General features: G+C 37.2%; 2 protein-coding genes across 2 annotated transcripts; both read right to left on the reverse strand.

Moving 5' to 3' along the window:
* Window positions 1–4,667: 4,667 nt before the first annotated feature.
* Window positions 4,668–5,567, reverse strand: LOC140165557 (melatonin receptor type 1B-B-like). The gene has a single exon (XM_072188843.1). The coding sequence runs from the start codon at window positions 5,565–5,567 to the stop codon at window positions 4,668–4,670; it is 900 nt and encodes a 299-aa protein (XP_072044944.1).
* Window positions 5,568–6,672: 1,105 nt separating this feature from the next.
* On the reverse strand, window positions 6,673–17,639 carry LOC140165558 (neuromedin-U receptor 2-like). The gene is given in 4 exon segments (XM_072188845.1): window positions 6,673–6,903; window positions 9,472–9,693; window positions 15,618–15,705; window positions 16,921–17,639. Coding segments are annotated over 4 exon segments (963 nt in total). The 5' UTR covers window positions 17,343–17,639.
* Between the last annotated feature and the right edge of the window lie 4,708 nt (window positions 17,640–22,347).

A 22,347-nucleotide genomic window follows, 5' to 3' on the forward strand; every position in this document is an offset into this window, starting at 1 on the left:
TAAATCATGTTTTTGTCGACTGATTTGAGTATCAGATCAGTGTCTTTATGAATATAATATTTATGTAATCATTCAGCCTTAATCATCGCTGAACCAAAAAGTGTCCTTCAAATATTATATTTAGGAAAAGGGCAATACTTCCATTTAGGGACCGTTCACAAACACTTGTAAGGGGGGGTGCTGATGCCAAAAAAATTATTGCGAAAATTTTTCGGCCCCCCCCCCTTTACAGACCTCGAAAATTTCTGGGCCCCTTTTTTTGACATGAAAATTATTGCACTGCAGCACTGACAGGAACATTTAGTGGTAGTTCATTTATCATCCCACTTGCATCTCCAGTTGTGTGACTATAATTAAGTATGCATACTGGTAATGAGAGTGTTAAGTAAAACAGGTCAATAGATGGCAGCAAACAGATTTTAGTATACTGCCACATGAATTGGGCCGGCGGACAGTGCCTTTAAGTTATTTTGATTCTAGTGAAAAAATGACAGGGTGTAGTCGAGGATTGATATGGAGGATTGATGTGTAAATGTAACTTAAAAATTCTAAAAAATGGGGGTATATTGATATGTTTGCTTATTTTAGTTTGTTTTATGTTGTAAATAAAGACTTACAAACAATTCGTCGCTGTTTTGGTATAGTGTCGTATGACGATTTTTGGGCAAAATGAGTTGTATAAACTTTCAAAATCTATGATTGAAACTCTATATTCACAAAATGTTGAGACCTAAATGTAATTAGTTAATGAGATGTGGCACTAATTAGTATGACACGACATGTTTTCTTATGTAACACTCCTAAAGTTTTGGCATACAGTCGTATCATAGTCGTATCATGATACATCGCCATAGGCCACCGTGTAACTGCAGTTTCCTATTGTTTTGGCATACTGTCGTATCACATGGCGTACGTATCATATATTAATACATAGGTTGTCAAATTGTGCATATTTTGGCATACTGCCGTATGAGTTTGCAGATTAATTACTTCTAATTAGTGAATGAATAAAAAGTTTGTACTATGTTGAGAGCAAAGACAAATATATTATTGATTATATTCTTTGATAATAATAAACATATTTTACTTCGGTGTTCTGCAGTGGGTCTTCAAACATTAGAAAAACTTTTCTTAAAACTGCATTTTTTCTCCATACGACAGTATGCCAAAACAACGACGAATTATTTAGTAACAAAGGTTCACTTTGTCTTTGAATTGAGTGAATTTCTAGTGCAAATCACTTGGTGAATAGAAAATGCCTTAAATTGCACTGTTTGTAAGTAAATTCCTTTTCGGAATGCCTCAAATGTGTGTTTCAAGGCCACCGTGTAACTGCAGTTTCCTATTGTTTTGGCATACTGTCGTATCACATGGCGTACGTATCATATATTAATACATAGGTTGTCAAATTGTGCATATTTTGGCATACTGCCGTATGAGTTTGCAGATTAATTACTTCTAATTAGTGAATGAATAAAAAGTTTGTACTATGTTGAGAACAAAGACAAATATTTATTGATTTATATTCTTTGATAATAATAAACATATTTTACTTCGGTGTTCTGCAGTGGGTCTTCAAACATTAGAAAAACTTTTCTTAAAACTGCATTTTTTCTCCATACGACAGTATGCCAAAACAGCGACGAATTATTTAGTAACAAAGGTTCACTTTGTCTTTGAATTGAGTGAATTTCTAGTGCAAATCACTTGGTGAATAGAAAATGCCTTAAATTGCACTGTTTGTAAGTAAATTCCTTTTCGGAATGCCTCAAATGTGTGTTTCAAATCTGTTTGCTCACGCTAAAACTTGTAGCAGGTATCACAAAAAAGTATACATTTTGTTAAAGCTCTTGAGCCAAGGAACTCAAATATGATGTTTTTTTCAGTATAGGGTATGATATGTAAGAATATATCCCACTGAAGATAGAACATTTTATGGAAAATGTTGGTATTCAACTTGTCCCTAACCAATCTTCCTACTGGAAATCACTAATATCACTTTGGGGATACCTGCCTAATATCCTGTCAGGAAATGTATACTTTTCTTGTACTTGTGTGTTTAGTTAACACACAATAATAATTATATTTGTATCAAAAAGCGTGCAAAGGGGAAAAACTTTTGGGTACCGAAAAATCTACCAGCTCAAAACACATGACGAGTTTACCATTTTGCCAACATAAAAATGTTAAGTGTTTTGATAGCGTATTTTGTAATATGGACTTGTGTTTTGAAACGTTTTTATGATCTTTATACATGTTATATAACTCAACATATTAATGTTAATACCAATAAGTTGTTAATAACACGTTTTGGAAAAAAGTCTCGAAATTTCTCTTAAAACTTGTTCATTTAAACATACTATGATACTTGTGTGTGCTTGCTATATACTGTTGTCGTACGGCAACATGGGCAACTTTGGCATACATGGGGTACCATCAGCAGGTGTTTGCAAATCATTTTAAACTTAAAGCCATATTATAACATTTGCTGAGGAGAACGCCCTCAAAAAATTTAAATTCTGGTTTTTACACGATTGTAATGTACTTTAGTCAATAAAGATACTCTGCAAAAATCAAGACTTTGGGTGCTGTAGTTTTGTCAAAATCCGAGATTTTGAATAAAACGAGGAACCGGCGTATTATTATTACGATGGAAATATTAGTCGAACACGTATGCACAGTACGTACACGGCGTGCGGGATACACCATACACAGACACACACACCCCGTCCGACGAGTAGGACCTGTTTTTTTTCTTAGTTACCAACTATACTCTAACTCTGCTCAAGAAAGATTAACCACAAAAATACACTAACCGCGCCTCCTCCCGAAAATTTGGGCGGCGCGGTCACTGGACTTTCGCGATTCGTCTTTCTTGCACCATGTCAGATTGGTCAGATAGTGATCATAGTGTGAAATGAGTATAGTCTGGTAACTTAGAAAAAAAGGTCCTACTCGTCGGACTACACACACCCCGAGGATCGTACCGTATTACAACCGCGTGTTATGGTCACTAAAATGACCCAGGCCAAAATCACCTGCTTCGGGTTCACGCAACACCAAACACACTGTTTATTACTTAAAACACTTATGATTATTTATTAATTAGTGCAGTATGGCTATCAATCAATGCTTATACAATATTACAATAATTACGTAAGATTATGATAAAGACTTCTTTATGCTATGGTTACTTAGCTAAGCCTGGAGATCTTGGTTGGCTGACTTTCTGATGAGATTCCGTTTATGGTCTCAGTTCTTGATCCAAGATCCGGCAATGTCCACGATCCTGATCCTGTCTATCCAAGGTAAACCCCTGGTTTACCACAATCTCAGTCCAAAGTCCTGATGACTATACTTTCACTACCCTACATGTAGCTACTCTGCTAGTGTTCTCCAAATGGTCTTCTATGTTGACCATAAGCTCTAGAGCGGTTGGTGGAGACAAACCTTTTTCTCAAGTTTTTTTAAGCGCGCGACAAATTGCAGGATTAGTCCTGAAACGTGCAAACAATTGATTACTTTTGGCATGTTTGGGCTGAAATAAGCCAAAGTAAAGAAACACATTGCAGATTTTGGTAATTGCTCCCATGGACTGTCGTTTCACCCGGCCCGTCCGCCCGCCCGGGGAGATTCGTCTACCTACGATCACTGATGTACCGACGGTTACGATTTGCGGGGGTGCACCGTCCCCCTCCATACACCCACACACTAAATTAAATGGCATATTTTGTATGACACAACTGGTCCCATTTATAATGACCAGACATCGCTGCGTTCGGTCACAATGCTCATTAGAACAGGTGCATAAGGGCTACCAAATGGAAAAGGGCTCTAGAGTTGTTTGAGTGATTGCTCTCTCGGATGCTTATTTGTTGGAATGTTATTTCGTTTAATTGGCTATATAATACTATAATACTTATTTATTAATTATTTCTTTTATTATTAAAAGTATTTCTATTAAATCTTGTCAAATGTCAAATTACCTCTTAATGTCAATACAGTGTGTTATAGACGAATCCAAATACACGCATTCCTACACCTGACTAGCAGCCTTTAGTTGGGTCCCCGTCAGCTACAATGCATCCAAAATGTGAAATGATTCGGCCTTGGCGGAAATTTTAAACTGCATTCCATCACCCGTTTTACACCTTCCGCGAAAACACAGGTAGACAAAAGAATGATTTAACAACACAATACAGTTCAACAGTTGTGCAAATAAAGCCGCCTTACACCTACAGAAGGTCGAGGAGGGTTAATAGAATAATACAATAGAGATAATTCCGCAGGTAATCCCGTCGCATCTATTCATAGATGTACAAATGGATGAACAAAAGGACTATGTATGAATAGATGCGACAGGATTACCTCTATTGTATATTATTATTCTATTAACCCTCCTCGTCTTTGCATCTTCTCTAGGTGTTAGGCGGCTTTTATTTGCACAATCGGGCGCTCAAAACCCCAGGTTGGTGCTAGCGGGAAACCAAAGATGGCCGACCAAATCCTGACCATGACTTGGCTCGTTGGATTCGTCTATAAAGATATCATCGCGTTATTTGCCATCACTCGAGGTACACGTACATGTTCCATTTTAGGGCATCCACATAAGATGTGAAGTATTCCTTTTCTAAATTGATGATAAATAAGACAATAAATAACTGGGTTTATAACCGAATTGGCCAAGGGAGAAGATAAAGTATCGATTTAATCACATCTCCGCTCTCTTTGAAAGAAATACCGAAATGATACAGAAAAAATGTCACCTGCGCCGGAGTCCAAAATATGACAAAAGCAGCGAATACAACGAGTAAGATTTTGACTACTTTACGTTTTGCTGATGTTAGTTGTAACGCTGGTGCGTGACGACTTCCAGTTAGGTGTTTTTTAGAACTGCGCTTTAAGGTGATAATAATCATGATAATTCGAAGATACATAAACACTAAAGCGCTTAATGGTACTAGAAAGCTTAAGGTAAACCCCCAGATGGGGACAAGAGTTTGCAGAAAGTTATGCGTAAAATCGTACTTGCATGATGTTACGTGTGCGTCATATTTTGTAAATACTGCAAGATAACTCTCCTCAAAGAAACTCCATATCCATATTATAGCAATCATCCATACAAGTCGTCTTGTCGTGAAAAATCGTAGGTACTGAAATGGACGTACAATAGCGAGATACCTTTCAAATGAAACCGCGACTAAAAAGTAAACAGAAGCAACAGTGTTCGCCCAATACATATATTTGTTGATAACAAAACGACAGTACTGTTCTCCAGCGATTCTGTTTCGAGGATAGCTATTGTCGATGAAATCAGCATCTCTCTGAGGAATATGAACAGTGATGTATGTGTTAAGAGTGATGGCTTGTAAACAAACAATCAAATCAGCCAATGCGAGACTGAAAATTAGGTAATTAGTTTTGTTATGAAGAAATTTAGCGCCCAAAATAGTGACACAGACGACCAAGTTTCCAATGAGTCCAATGACTCCCAATGCTAATTCCAACGACTGCGGAATGTCGTCTCCTTTTATTGTGTAATTTCCTCTCAATAACAAAGACGCCATCTCGCAAATATGAGTAGCAGCAAGTAGGCGGACAACGTATCTGGAGAATGGTATACAATTGAATTCATAAAATGTGTTACTTGATATCTATCACGACATGATCGAATGGAATAACGAACCTGACTGAAATTTCCAGTAAGATAACCATTTTCGAAAATTGACAATGAATGTGATGATGTACTTGCTAAGTCTTGCTTATACGATATAACACATTATCAAAAATACATGTTATTTACAGAAGTAAAGAATTTAATCCGGTAAAAATGTAGCAAATGATGAATACCCAAATCATCGATGAGAGGTATTACAAATAACAAATGGCGCTTATACGCTTCTTGCCACTGCTCATACGTGTTATCAAATTTTAACACACAAAATGGATATCAAGGTTTTTGCTCCGCAGAAAATAAATGTATAACACGAACAAATTATTATTTACCAACATATCATGAGATCGATAAAGCGTTTCAAAACTTTCAGTCACAAATTATTGTCTTCCATTTTACAAGTAGGTAATTAAAGCATCGAAAAGGTATATATAACTGTTAACTTCCATGTCATGTATGTCAATAAAGAAGTTAGTAATGTTCGTGTTCGTATCTCTGATACGAACACATCTTGAACGCTAAGAAACATATTGAACTGTAATATTACACTAGTAGTTGCAAGTGCTGTAACCGATATTTTAGCGCTTAATTTGCTTCCAGGCCACTCACTTGATGGTAGAGTCTATCTAGGCCAGTAGTATACATGGCTGTACGGACGTTTTTGAATATTCATAAGCTCATTAATATTAATAAGGTGGGCGTGGCTAATTAGCATATTCAACGTTCGAAGTTCCGACCATCGATCAACGTTCAAAGTTTCGACCCTCAACACTCGATTCTCAAACGTCAGCTCGTCACGATCAATTTTGGGACGCTCATCTCACCACAGTCAGTTTTTGGGACGTTCGGCTCGCCAGGTTCAGTTTTTGGGACGTTATGGTATCGATTTAACGTATCGAACTTAATATTATGGGACGTTCTGCTCGTGACATCTGATTTTGGGGCGTTCAACTCATTTCGAACACCGAATTGGCCAAAGGGAGAAGTTATCAACTTGATCACATCTTCACGATATGATACAGAAAGAATGTCACCTGACACGGAGTCCAAAAGATGGCAAAAGCAGCGTATACAACGAGTAAGATTTTGACTACTTTGCGTTTTGCTGATGTTAGTTGTAACGCTGCTGCGACTTTCATTCAGGTGTTTTTAGAACTGCGCTTTAAGGTGATAATAATTTGAAGATACATGAATACTAAAGTGCTTAATGGTAATAAAAAACCCAGATAGGGACAAGGGTTTGCAGAAAATTATGCGCAAAGTCGTAATTGCATGATGTTGTGTGTGCGTCATATTCCGTCAATATTGCAAGATGACTCTCTTCAATGAAACTCCATAGCCATATTATGACAGTCATCCAACCAAGTCGTCTTGTTGTGAAAAAATCGTAGGTAATGGAATTGATGTACAATAGCGAGATACCTATGAAACCGCGACTAAAAAGTAAACAGAAGCAACGGTGTTGGCCCAATACATTTGTTGATAACAAAACGACAGTACAGTTCTCCAGCGATTCTGTTTCGAGGATAGCTATTGTCGATGAAATCATCATCTCTCTGAGGCATATGAACATTGAAGTATGTGTTAAGAGTGATGGCTTGTAAACAAACGATCAAATCAGCCAATGCGAGACTGAAAATTAGGTAATTTGTCTTGTTATGAAGGAATTTCGCGCCCAAAATTGTGACACAAACGACCAGGTTTCCAATGACTCCCAATGCTAAGTCCAACGACTGCGGAATATCGTCTCCTTTCATTGTGTAATTTCCTCTCAATAACAAAGAAGCCATCTCGCAAAGATGCAGAGTAGCGATCATGAACTCTTTCTGCTGACATCTCAATACTTGGTGTGCCCACCATCACACACACACTCATTTGAATTTGGCGGAGAAAAGCAATGGTCATTTATTGGTTACAGTATAACGCATTTGGCTTGAATAGGAGCTAAGTGCGACTTTTAAAATCTGACTTGAAGCCACTCAGGCGCCCATAACTCGACTAAATGATATCGTAGAGCAACAAAAGAGGTATCAAAATGCGCAGGAGAAAGTTGCGCTTTTATATACATTAAATACATTTCGATACTTTATTGGTTGAGTTTATTATGTGACCGTCAGCTCGTGAAGTCTGATTTTGGGGTGTTCAACTCATTTCGAACATGTCGAACGAGCACGTTCGAAATTAATGTTATGGGTGTTCAGATTACCGATATGTACCGTATTTACAATATTTTACCCTATACGTCAAACTTCCTATATTATAAACACAAATGTACATATTTAGAAAGATATATACGATATTTATAATATGTTACCCTATATTATTTCCAAAAACAACTAACGAGTTAATGTGATGTGTTTACTAGCATTTTTTCGACGTTATTTTATCGTAATTAAGTATAAACTCCTATAAAAATTGATACGAAGAAATCCGACAGGTTACCATAGACTTTACACACGCTGGCGAGGAAATACGAAACGCTCGATTATTATAGAGACATAAAAATCGATACGAACCAATAGAGACCGTCAGCGTGAAGTCATATGCCGCTATCTTGTGGGTACACACTGCGATGGTCGTTCGATCTCCATGCGTGAACAGCAAAATCACCGCGTCGACGCGTGATAACAGCTGCGTGGTAAGCTGCGCCCTGCGCGTAGTGTCCGATGCATGAACACGCAGGTCATTTGTACCCACAAGATGGCGAAAGGCTGACGGCCTCTATACGACAAAATCCCATATAGACTTTAAACAAGACGCCGAGGAGATACGAAAAGCTCAAAAAATATAGAGGTACAAAAGTTGATACGAGCGAATACGACGAAATCCCATTTACTTTACACACGCTGGCGAGGAAATACGAAACGCTCGATAATTTTAGAGGCATAAAAATTGATACGAACGATGGGTTATCATCGAGTTTACACTCGATGACGAGAGCCATCGGTCGAATAATCAGGGAAATTAGCAAATGAGCAGGCTGCGTCTAATTGCGTGGCATGCGTAACGAAATGCGTAAAAGTGCATCAAACGCGTAGCGAAATGCGTAAAGACGTATCATTGCGTAACGAAAATGCGTCGAGTGCGTAACGAAATGCGTCCAATTGCGTCAAATGCGTAACGAAATGCGTCAAATTGCGTCAAACGGTTATATTAGACATATCGAATAAACGTGGAATGATTACAAGTCTTGAAAATGAGTCGGTGAGGTGTGAAATGAGCAAACGAGTGTGAAATGAATCAATGAGCAGTGAAATGAGTCAATGAGCAGTGAAATGAGTCAATGAGCAGTGAAATGAGTCAATGAGCAGTGAAATGAATCAATGAGCAGTGAAATGAGTCAATGAGCAGTGAAATGAGCAACACTTGCTTGCTCATGTCACTACTCACCGACTCATTTCCCTGCTCATTTCGCTGCTCATTGACTCATCATAGTGCAGTTACGTCCACGGCAAATTCACCGTGACCTTTCCAGCCACAAACCCGCTTATTGAAGATTAAACTGATATATGTCCAATGCAAATTTATTACCACCTGATAATAGTAATCCAATGAGCGACCGAATTGTCCGCTACGGACGACTAATCCAATCGATAATGACGCTATTAACATGTACGAGCGGAGCTCCACTGACCGAGTTTTGGGGTATTTTTCACTGAAAGGCAGCTGTTTGCTGTCATTTACTCATCAAGGCGGACCACCGTTATTATAAGGACTATGCCAATTATTTAAAGATTGACATGTAGAGAATAAGCCATGATTGACAGAAAGTACTAAATTTGTACCTATGACGGTTTTATGACACCAATCTTCCAAATATGACCAAGCCAGGGCTGCCCGGTGAAGCAAAATGTGCATTGGAATAACACGGCGAGTTTGGATAGATGGTAGGATTTCTTTTTCATAAAAATGTATGTTCCCCCGTTATTAAAGCTTGTACCGGGTTGAAGATTCAGATATTTGAAAAAGAATAAGTAATTAAAACATAGAGCAAGTACTAAAATCATAGCTTTTATACTTTTTGATATATGATGCTAACTAGTTAATCCCCTATAGCTACACGCAGCGCTAATAGTAGGGTTCAATTGCCTATTGTGAGTGCCCCTGTGTTGTGTGCATACATGTAGTGTCAATATCATAACTACACCTTTATCTTGACAGTTCCTCTCTTGCTCGCTCTATTCCTTTTAAAGGAATTTTTATTACAAGTAGGTAATTATACAAACATCGAAATGGTATAATATGATTCAGTGTTTATTCCCACGTCGTGTACGTCAATAAAGAAGCAGTAATGTTCGTGTTCGTATCTCTGATACGAACATATCTTGAACGCTAAGGAACAAATTGACTTGCTTCACCGATCATTACAGGTGCTGTCACAGATACTTTAATTGCATCGCTTGCTTGCCAGACATGATGGGCCACTAGATGGGTACACTATATCACATTTCCACACATGTAAAGGGCACAATATTGTATAATGCCAGCTGTTAACATGTTCCTGACTTTGTTTTTAAAACTATCAATAAACACATACCTACCTTTAAGCTTCTTTTGGGGTTCAGGTACCGAAAAGGTAAAGGGAAAAACTATGACAGGTTGTATGGAGCAAGGTGGGCTGAAAATGATAAATCTTGAAAATGTTTTTACAATGTTCATTTTTTAGAATAGCCATGCCTGATTAAATGACTGAGCTAAGAGGTTAACTAGCTAAGGAGTTAACTAGTAACATGTCTGTGGGCCAACTTTCTGAAAAATTGGGCAATTTCAATGAATTAAGTATCAATTTGTACTAAAATCTGTTCTAAAATTGATACTGTTCCACCTCTATTATGTCACATTCAAAAGATTAGAGCGTTTTACATTATGTTATGACCTGCTCTGACCTACATAGACATTCTGAAAGACGACACTGGACTGGAGGCAGCAGACTTCAGGACAGCAATGGAGGACTGAAAGTTCTGGAAAGCCATCACAGTTCGAGGACACCACTTGAATTAAGCAAGCAAGCAAGCAAGCAAGTAAGCACATACCGTATATTTAGAAAATGTTATTTATGGATGGCATATCTGAATATAATCTAGCAAATATTTTGATTATTTTAGGCTCATGCTCGATTTATAAATTAAAGATCATGTGTAATAATACGAAACAACAACTGCCAACTTTTTGGCCATTTTCACGCTACTTTTCAGGTTTTTTTACAATGTTCGGGTTAGAATAGCAGATTCTCATGCCTGATTAAATGAATAAGCTAAAGGGTTAAGCTTTAGGTATAACTATTAATATCATATCTGTCAGTGGCCAACTTTCTTTAAAAAAAATTGGCGATTTTAATGAATTCGAATTACATATCAATGTGTACTAAAATTGATTAAAACGCACGCTTATGTCAATGGAAGAATATGAATATTAAGGTATTTTCAATGTATAGTCAAAGTGCAAGCAATAAGGTATAAAGCCATGTGGGACTTTCACCACATCTACTATACAATCACTACCATCTACCATGTCTACTGTTAATTCGGTACTCACATTTTATGGATTTTCCTTAAGGTTTCGGCGTCTGTGATTGGTCAGTGAAGGAGGCTGGTTTATTACAATCTTATTTTGACCATCTCCAGGAGTACAATGCCCTATTGAACTATTGAACTGGGTCAAGGTACGTTTTGGCTTTTCCCAAAAAATGTCCAAATCTTGTGGTGCAAACCAGGAGGGTGAAAGTGCATAGGAACAATGCCGCGAACTACGTCACGCTATTGTTCGACTAAGGCTACATCATTTTTAACGCATGCGTGTTCGTCAATACAGCTATAGTCTCCTCCACCTGCGCAACACGGTACGTGGAGTGACTGGAATCACACTGACGGCGGAGGAGAATACTAGCTGGTCAGACAATTTAATTTTATCAAGCATATAATACATGAACAATCACCGTCATTTGATCGATTTACTTCAGAATATATTGTATACACAAAATATAATTTTAAAATTGTAGCCCTGTTAACTTATATATTTGTGTACTAAAGTATAAGGACACGTAAATAAAATCATGTAGAAGACAAAATGGCCGCTAATCCGCCTATTGTCTAGACCTAGGCTACATCTTCCGGTTTGGTTATGTAACCTAGGATGCTTATCCCTTCGTATCGATCCCTGTGCAAACATCCAAATGGTGTATTACACTGTGATTCAGTATCAGCTACATGTAGTACCCTGCTGCCAATAGACAAGCACGGTTTGGAAATTTCATCAGCACTTTTTGGGCGAGATATCCCTTTCTCATAGTTCTTCTGACAGACGCAACCCTGCAATAAATTGACAGTGTTTTTGTCCAATACACTTCTAATTAAGACGTCACATTAGTAGTCCCGCGAGATACGTGTACACGAACATTTTCATCGTAGGGCATCCTCAAAAGATATGAAATATTCTTTGCCTTTCTAAATTGAAGACCTGAGCGCAAGAAGTATACACTCAAGTTGCGTATAGTTGGTCTAATCCAACCAAAAGTGTCCACGGGCCAAAAATAAAAGTCCGAAATAAAAATGTCTCCACATTTTTTTTCCCAGCCCATTGATTGATGACATATTGGCCTTATAGGAACCAAAAGTGCCATTACTAATCTTGAAAAATAAATCCAGGACGTGTGATAGTAAATGTGATATCAAAACCCAATGTTACCTACGAATACCACTAGGATGCTTTCACTATCGCAATACTAATCAACCTAAAACAAATGGAATAAACCCATTAACGATTTTTTCGTGTAATGTAGACCACGGGGTGTCAGGAAAATGCTAGCTCAACCAGAAAATATTTGTTTTTATTTTTATAACGCGATCAATATGATCTAGTCAATTTATGCTAGTTTATTTTTGAAAATGAAGTTTAGGTCAGTTTCTGTATTTTATTTATCAAATGAGTATGAATCAATTTACACATTGTATAAGAACGAGTAGGATAAATGTTTTCAAGAATATTAGGAATTATACGCATACACCTAACGCTTTATACAATGAAAAGGTGAAGAAACCCGGGTATTCGTAGGTAAAATGAGCGATTTAACAATATCTATATTGAGTTTAGAGGTTTAAATTTTGCTATTATGGTAATGAATTAATAAAATGGTAATTTTTAGATCTCTTTCAGATGGTAAGTCCAAATGAATAAATGCTATTACCTTAGATCAAAATTTTTGATGCTTTTAGCAAGATTTTGACCACTTCATTTTGATATACAAGTAGTTAATCAGCAATTTTACATTACAAATAATTGTTGAATGAATCCGTATATGGGTAATAATAGTGTCCTGGGTACCGCTTAAAGTTTTGACAATTAATTTCCATTGGTAGGGACACTTCATTACACATGTCATGTATTATGCTGTATTCGTAAGTAACATTTCAGTATTTGTAGGTAAGAATTAGACTTTTGGTGGATATCGCAATCAAAACTTCATTTTATAAAGCACTTTGAATGTATTATTTTCTATATGTGCGTTTATTGATACTTTAGACCCTATCATGTATTAATAATGTCGGTTCACAGCGGTTGAAAGAGGATTGAAGTAAGAAACAAAGGCACTAAAGTGACTTTAATTTGCTTAATTGCACCAAAATCGCTTAAACCCGTTATTGCAGACTTGTGAAGTCCATCTTGGAGTCAGTTACGTCTTGTGGCCTTTCGTTTGAGGGCAACTACAATTAGCTTTATACCAGGGTCCATCACTGTGTTGTCTAGATCATGAGACAATGAGAACAGTCGTTTTTTCCATGGTATTCGTAGGTAACCTTAGCGAAAACGTCAATTTGGACACAAATTACTCAGAAACCAGAAGGTCGGTAAACATTTAAAATGAAGCACACATGACAGTTGACAAATCCAAGTATTTATCCCCTTCTAATCTTCTTTGAATCTGATTTTTCTTTCAAATGAGCAGACCGTCGTCTATTTCAGTACATATTTTTCAACAATTAAGCCGTATTCACTTTTGCATGGTGGGCATGTATGTGAATTCGCAACTTTCATTGACATATGATTTGATAGCAAACATACAGGCCTTCGTTATGTACCAATATGGGCATTGGCATGAATGGCGGTGTTTCACAATACTGTCATGATGTCAAAGTGTAGTCGTAGGTAACATTCGGTTACCGAAATTTACCTACGAATACTTGCTTTTATTGTTGACATCTCAGAAATATTTAAACGCAGGCTATTGAAACTTGGTAGAAATAAAGAGTGTATTACCCTGCACCTATTGCTTAACTATTGTTTACTATTCTCTCACTTTGTGGAAATGACACAGCTTTTAACATGTATTCGGAGGTAATGCATATTTTTTACCAATCCTACCTTTGTGCCATTTAGAATTTCTGGCAGATAAACACAATAATAAAGATGTCCGAATGCAATGCATTTCAGTATTGGACATATCAAAGCTTGTATCAATTGCGCATTTATTAGTGATTTCCATTTTTTAGAGATATATCTAGTGCTATGAAAAATTGTATTCGTAGGTAATGTAAAAAAATACCACTCCAAAAATTATCACAAAAATATCATAATTATGTACAAATATGTGAAAAATTGAACAGGCAATCTTTGAATACACACCTTTCTGGAAATCAATTTAGATTCAATCCAATCACTTCTTTTCATAACTGATTTATATGTTTTTAAAAATACTTTAAGAAATATTTTGAAAAAATGGGTAAAAATAGCATGTTTTGGGGTCTCTGTGTCTAAGTTTTTCACAGAAGGCGGTCTTATTATATATGGCGCGAAGCGTATGATCAAGGCGAATAAACACAATACAAAAACGAATGCCAATTGATTAATACTTTTAAGTTATGGCCCTGAACATGCCGTGTACACTTTTCGTTGGATTCGACCAGTTTCGTAGTTTGGTTTATACATGTTCAGTGGCCAAAACAAATCTTTCACAACCTTTCATGATGTTTTCACCCTGGAATATGTATTAAACATTATAAAACCCTGAGAAACTTTAGTGAATACATGTTGAGGGGCAAAGTGGACTTACGGTCTTCTTGCGCTCAGGTCTTCAATTGATGATATATAACTAATGACTGGGTTTATCGCCGAATTGGCCAAAGGGAGTTGATCCCATATCTTCACTCTATTTGAAAGAAATACCGAAATGATAGAGAAGAATGTCACATGACACGGAGTTCAAAAGATGGCAAAAGCAGCGAATACAACGAGTAGGATTTTGACCACTTTGCGTTTTGCTGATGTTCGTTTTAACGCTGATGGTGCGAGACGACTTCCGGATAGTTCTGTAGCGATTCTGTTTCAAGGAAACTTAATGTTTTAATGGTAACATCATTTATATAAGGAATAACTACAGCGAAATATGTGTTAGTTCTGTGGATTTAAACATACTCTAGCAGCAGCGATATATCGTTTTCTTATCTAAACACCCTGTATAAAATATAATTAAAAGTCAAATCCGCCAAAAAAAGCATATTCTTTTACTTTTAAATTTATTTAACCATTCGGCATGTTTCCAAATCTATAACAAACGCACAACTAAATTGAATGGTGAAGATCATACCATTTTTATGTATACCCCCGTCATGAACCGTCTGTATCACATACTGACGTATTTGCAATGGCTGCCCTATGTGACCTTTTATTATTGTCATTTAATTATTGTGATGATACGGTATACACTGTAAAAATATATGTTATAAATTTATACTGTTAAAGTGTATCACAATATTACAATACCATGTGCATTCAATAAAGAAAGAAGCGTGTGAAATATTAAATAACAATATATAAAATACAACAACGATAATAAACATCACTGAAGGCAGCTATTGCAAATACGTCACTATGTGATACAGCCGACGATCATTATGTCAGTATATTCGCGTTCTTCTCCAAAGCGCCCATGATTTAATTATCAATAAACCTCAACAGTTTGCGTAGAAAACGATAGACTGGTACATGGTGCTGGTAAAAGAGGCTGGTGGATCTGATGATTTAAGTAGCTTATAACACTGTAAGGCAAAACATAGATTTAAAATCTATGGGCAAAACCAACATAGTATATTTAGACGAAAAAATTAGACATATTTTGTTGTATATATATTAGAGTTGATGCAAGTTCAAAGTTCAAACTAAATTAAAATCTTGATATAGAATTGCCGATTCATACGTATAGTCATGGTAGTGCTAATAAAATAAGAATAATTTAGAATTCGACTTCGACACTACTTGTTTATTTCGCTTACCGGGAGCGCTTTCAAGGAACTTCCTCAGCCGATGTTGTTAGCTTTGACGCTTCTGGAAACGAGAGATGGTATCCACATTTTTTAAGTGCTTGAAAATTGCAGGATTAATCCTAATGTGCCAACAAGCCAAATGAAAGAAACGCATCGCAGGTTATGGCAAATACTCCTATGGATTGTCCCGCTGGGTGACACAAGCCAAATGAAGGAAACACATCGCAGATTATGGCAAATACGCTCATGGACTATCGTTTCACCTGGGATGTTATTTTGTTTAGTTTGCCATACTGTATACATACTAAGTAGTTTAAACATGTCAAAGAAACATAAACTTGATAAAAGAAACATTGTTTGAAATTTATAACTTATTTCATTTATTTAGCTTTAGATTCCCCTGGACAAGGAACTTACTGCTAATTGTCTCGTTGTACCCGTACGAAACTCGTAGAGCTGATCCTGGCTGCGAGGTTAATTGTGGAATTAATGGTTTATGGAATGATGTGCAGCGATAACCTGTAAAGAGAGCGGATGCTTTTGGATCAACGCTTTAGGCGTTGTGCCTGTGCGTCACGGTAGCGCATTATAAATCACTGCACTCTTTTTGCATTAAATATTAATTATTTAGAGGTTGATGACTGCGCATCGGTTGTTTAGAGGGGATTGTGAAATATCTAAACATTGTGTTTTGAAACCAATGAATATTCCGAAGTGTGCAGCCCCGAAGCATATCCCGAATTATGAGTTTGTATAATTGAAACTAACAATAACTTTCAAATTAATGTCAAATTACCCTTAATGTCAACACATTTTCTTATAAAGCTGTCACTCGAGTTTCGCGTACACGAGGTTCCATCTTAGGGCATCCACGTAAGATATGAAATATTCCTTTTCTAAATTGATGATAAATAAGACAATAAATGACTGGATTTATAACCGAGTTGGCCAAAGGGAGAAGATAAAGTATCAAATGTATCACATCTTCACTGGAATGGATGCACAATAGCGAGATACCTTTCAAATGAAACCGCGACTAGAAAGTAAACAGAAGCAACGGTGTTCGCCCAGTACATATATTTGTTGATAACAAAACGACAGTATAGTTCTCCAGCGATTCTGTTTCGAGGATAGCTATTGTCGATGGATACAGTATCTGTCTGAGGAATATGTGCGGTGAAATATGTGTTAAGGATGATGGCTTGAAAACAAACGATCAAATCAGCCATTGCGAGACTAAAAATTAGGTAATTTGTTTTGTTATGGAGGAATTTGGCGCCCAAAATTGTGACACAGACGACCAAGTTTCCAATGAGTCCAATGACTCCCAATGCTAATTCCAACGACTGCGGAATAGCGTCTGCTTTGATTGTGTTATTTCCACTCGATAACAAAGACGCCGTCATCGCCATCTCGCAAAGATGTGTTGCACCAATTAGTCGGACAATGTATCTGAAACAGGATACAAAATTTAGTTCATACAATGTATTTCTTGATATCTATCACGACATGATCGATTAGCAGCAACAATAAATCCCCGAATCATCCATGAGAGGTTTCACAAGTAAAGCATGGCGTTAATTCTCCTCTTGACACTGCATGCGCATACGTGTATTCAAATTGTAACACACAAAATGGATAGTACGATTTTTACGCCGTGGAAAATAAATGTTTGACACGAACAAATCTTTATTCAACAACACATCATGAGATCGATAAATCGTTTCAAACTTTCAATCACAAATGTTTGTCTTCCATTTGTACAGTTTTTAGTTGGTAATTAGAACATTAAATAGGTATATATGACTGTTGCCTCCCATGTCATGTATGTCAATAGACAAGCAGTAATCTGGTTTTTGTATCTCTGATACGAACACACATTGAACGCTAAGGGGACGAATTGAGTTGTAACACTAGTCATTGCAAGTGCTGTAACCCCGGCTGTAACAGATACTTTAATCGTAGTGCTTAATTTCCTTTCCAGACCCAGACATGTGAGGCCACTCAGTTGATGGTAGACTACATCTAAGCCTATTTCATTTTTATTTCTTACTTATAAATTTATCTCTTAAATCTAGTTTTTAAATTATATTTATCTATAGCCTACATGTCACCATGTTATTTTGCGTCTTGATTTATAGAAACGATAGAGTGGTTCTCCAGTGATTCTGCTTCATATGATAGTTATTGTTTTCAATGGTAACAACATCTATCTCAGGAATAATTACAGCGAAATAATTTATGATAAGGTACCGTTCACAAGCACTTGTTAGGGGTGCCTGATGCGAAAAGGGGGGGGCCCTGAAAAAATTGACACTCCTAGGGGGGGCCTGAAAAAATGACCACAAACTTTCCTGGGAAAATTAAGTTTATATGTTTTTCTATGGGGTTGATCCATAATTTTCATGTCAAAAAAGGGGGCCCTGAAATTGTTGAGATCTGTAAAGGGGGCCCGAAAAATTGTCCCGATGAATTCTTTTTTTTGTATCAGGCCCCCCTAACAAGTGTTTGTGAATGGTCCCTAAGTCTGTGGCTTGAAACAGACTCTGCCAGCACCGGTCTATAGTTTTCTTGCATGAATAACCAGTAAATGAAAAAATAATAAGAAATTGTCCATGGCTGCTCTCACAATACATATATCTAGACCATTTAGGCTTTGCAAATTGGCAGGCTAGGGGAGCAAGCAATTTTTGGCGGGGCGAGAGGGGGGAGAGCAATATAAAAAGCGCCCTTAGGTGACAAAATAGGTCAAGTACCATTGAGGCTTGTTGACCTTGACCTATTTCGCTGTGTTACCTGGTAACGAAACATCAAAGATGGTGCAATCCTATCCTTATTTGAATTGTTTAATCAACACGAACATTTTGACACCTTTTGTGGCAAAATCAGAGCACTTTGACACTAATAGAGCCAAAAACATGACCTTTGACCTTTTTGGTTATAACTCAAGACCGGTACGTCCTAGATAGGTCAAATTATACATAATTTGAGATTTGACCCTGTGCAAAGTTCGATGAGCTTTTTCCCCATTGCGGCCGGTTTATATTTTTGTGAATATCCTGATTATGATTTTTGGGTCATCTCAGAAACTTAAAGGTTGGTTTGGTTCAGTCCTGAGGGGTGCAAAGCACCTAGCTCTCCGAGTATAGGTGACATCACCGAAGTTAGAAAATTCTTGTTCCTGATCTGGCTGGACTTAAAAAGGTTATCCCACACCGGATATGATTTTAATCCTGTGCCTTGGTCCCGGTCCCCGCACTCCGTGCATCCACTGGTATTTATGCTATTCGGTGAACTTTTAAAACGCCCCATTTTGCATCTCATTTCGCGAAGTTTGCAGGGGAAAAATACCCCTTTTTAGCGATTTCGCGAATTTTTTGCCCTTCGACAATATAACCCCTATTTTCGCTAAAACGCGAACAATGTTTCTAATATACCATTTTCTGGCAGAAACGCGAAACACTTGGCCGGGTGCACACGGGATACGCCGAACGGAAAATTGTGAAACTGCGATATTTTCGTAAAACCACAGAAGATAAAGCAAGAGAAGTGATATTTCGATGAAAATACCCTTTTTTTTTAATTTCGCGAACACGTGGTTTGAAAAAACACTCCTTTTTTGTGTTTTGCGAATCGCGTTTCTTCATATGATAACACGCCTTATTTCGCGAAATTTTCGACGAGCATGAATACCCGCGGATGCACGGACTTTGAGGACCGGTGCCTTCCAGAACATTACTTGAACACCGTTTCCCATTGTTTCCTGTGAATTGAATTTCTTTTATTTTCATGAGCATGGAAAAAACTACAATCTATGTATCCACAACTGCCTTGACGTGAGTTGCCTTCTCTTTGTCTGATGGATCTATTACAATTTTGATTCTGTTCAACCGAACAGCGTTCTAACAACAATTTACTTGAGTTACAGAGGGTGCGGGAGTAAACTTAAGTATTGGTCAGTATAGACCACTTGGCATCTGACGTCATTGCCCGGCAGTATGCGCGCGCATTATGGCAATTTCAATTGTTCTTTGCCCTGCAGTGTGCGTACGCATCGTAGTCTGCTAAGGGCACGTGCATTTTAAATCGCCCGCCACATTTCATATAGTACAGGAAAGCCATTGAACAGTGTAGCGGCTCGTTCGGGCATATCGATAGACGAGTCCCTCGCCTTTGTTGATAAACAGTGATGTCAAGTGGTCTATAGGTACCCAGTGGGCACAACTGACGTTGAAATCACGTTGAAATCAGGTTGAAATTTCGACGTCGAAATCAATTTCGACGTTGAAATCAGGTTGAAATCACGTTGTATTTGCAAATGGACCTCAACCTGATGGATTTCAACCCGATTTCAACCTACTAGAGAGGTTAGTTGAAATCAGGTTGAAATTTCAACGTTGTATCAACGTTGAAATTTCAACCCGATTTCAACTAACGTCTATGTTGAAATCAGGTTAGGTTGAAACTTCGACGTTGTATCAACGTTGATTCAACGTCGAAATCCTAACATGTGCCCACTGGATAGGTTTTCTGAAGACTTTGACCTTCACAATGCTTAACCCGCACGATAAAGGTGTCGAGGAAAGGCCGGCCCAACTCAACATAAAAGTTGGTAACCATGCGTGTTACCAAATATTGCGGCAAATGGATAATTTTTTACCAATAGCGAGGGATCGCGAAATCGGCAAAATAAGGGGTATTTAATTTGCACTGTCCGCGACATTAGGATAAAAGAGGTACTTGGAAAAATCCGGGTAAGTTTATGTCAATATTGAGTGTCATTGAAAAGGGGTGTTTGAAATTCTAGTCATTGAAAACCACAAGAAGGGGTTGTTTTTAGCTGAAAGTTGTCCCCGATTTTTCATGAAAAATGTTTATGAACTTAACATCTTAGTATTGAAAGCACTATTATACATTTAGTTCATAAACATTTTGTTTAATATTTTTGCCATAAAGTTTGTATGCAACTTTGTCCAATTTTACATAATTTGCCGATATCTTATATTCACATTTGAGTTGCGGAATTTACAGAAATCTTATCACATTTTTGAGAATTTATGCCACTGTGTGACATTTTAAGAAATTGTAGGCGCCTTTGGGCATTTCATGCAACTTAGCAGACATTGCATGCGTTTTTATGCTGATTATTTTTTTAATCGTATTCAGTTTAACCTGATATCTGTAAACCAACTGTGTACTTTCATCGAGCTGCAGCTACAATCATGGTAAAAATGAGTTGGGACACGTGGTCAATTTTACTCCTTGATTCCATTCAGTCACGTTAATTTAGCTACAACCCTCATGTAAGCTATATATATAAATCCCTCCCTCCCCCACCAATCAATGTTGCAGAGTTCAACGTGGAGCCGGATGATAAGACCCCGATCAACATTGTCACGGGGAGGATCGATTTCAGTGCATGCTTCTAAACCTGTCCCAAGACTTATTTCCATGATTGTAGATTTTTTTTAAAGTCAGTCAAATGGATTGCCGTTTTAAATGAAAACCTGTACGCTTGTAAATCAACCCATTTCACAAAGATTGTAATTATATGAAATTGAATTCACATGTGTGCAATTTTGCCAAGTTTTTCTTTGTTTTTACATTCTGATTAACATTTGTAAACGTAATACCGTTAACGTGACATTAATGAACCAGGTGTGCATTGAGCTGTAGCTAAGTAAAAATAATGACATGTCAATTAAATGGATTTATATTTTAAATGAAACTTACCCTTTTAAATAACTCCAACCAATTTATTTTCTAATTACCATTTTATAAAACATATCACCGCTAATTTAACATATTCGTAACCCCGATGTGTACTTTCATCGAGCTGTAGCTAGGCTCATAAAATGACAATAAATGGACTCATATGTACTTTCAAAATCTATATATGTGACTGTACACCACGAATGTCCTAAATTATTGTATTCTGAGTTACAGTGTAAAATGTGCATGAAGGTCGTATTCATAGGTACCTCAATTTGGTGCGACAGGTATCTCATTTTGATAGCACCAGTCAAACACCTTTTAAACCAATCAATAATCCTATTGTTGAAGAGGAGGATAATAAGCTTCTACCTACAGATCATTGTATGCTGTCTAAGTATATAAAACCAACAATTAACAAATGAGAGGACATTCCTGACCATCGTTAACTTGGAGATGATTTGAAATGACCGGTAATTATGACTGTTTGATATTTATTACCAGCAATGTGGAAAAAGACACATGTAGAACCGAAAAAAAGGTTACCATTTTGTTGAAGGAGCAAAGTTAAACAAACCATAACCCCGCTTCTGCATATCGTTTGAAATCAAATGATATACCATTTTAAAGCTTATGATATATATTTTCTAAACACGAAATAAAACAAAATTGATCGGGCCGAATTTACGGCTCATTCGTGGTGTA

Source organism: Amphiura filiformis, chromosome 12 (genome assembly GCF_039555335.1).
Source record: "Amphiura filiformis chromosome 12, Afil_fr2py, whole genome shotgun sequence".
In the NCBI taxonomy this organism is placed as follows: Eukaryota; Metazoa; Echinodermata; class Ophiuroidea; order Amphilepidida; family Amphiuridae; genus Amphiura; species Amphiura filiformis.

Bases quoted from the DNA above. Each gene is read 5' to 3' on its own strand.
- LOC140165557 (XM_072188843.1), bottom strand. From the start codon at position 5,567: ATGGCGTCTTTGTTATTGAGAGGAAATTACACAATAAAAGGAGACGAC.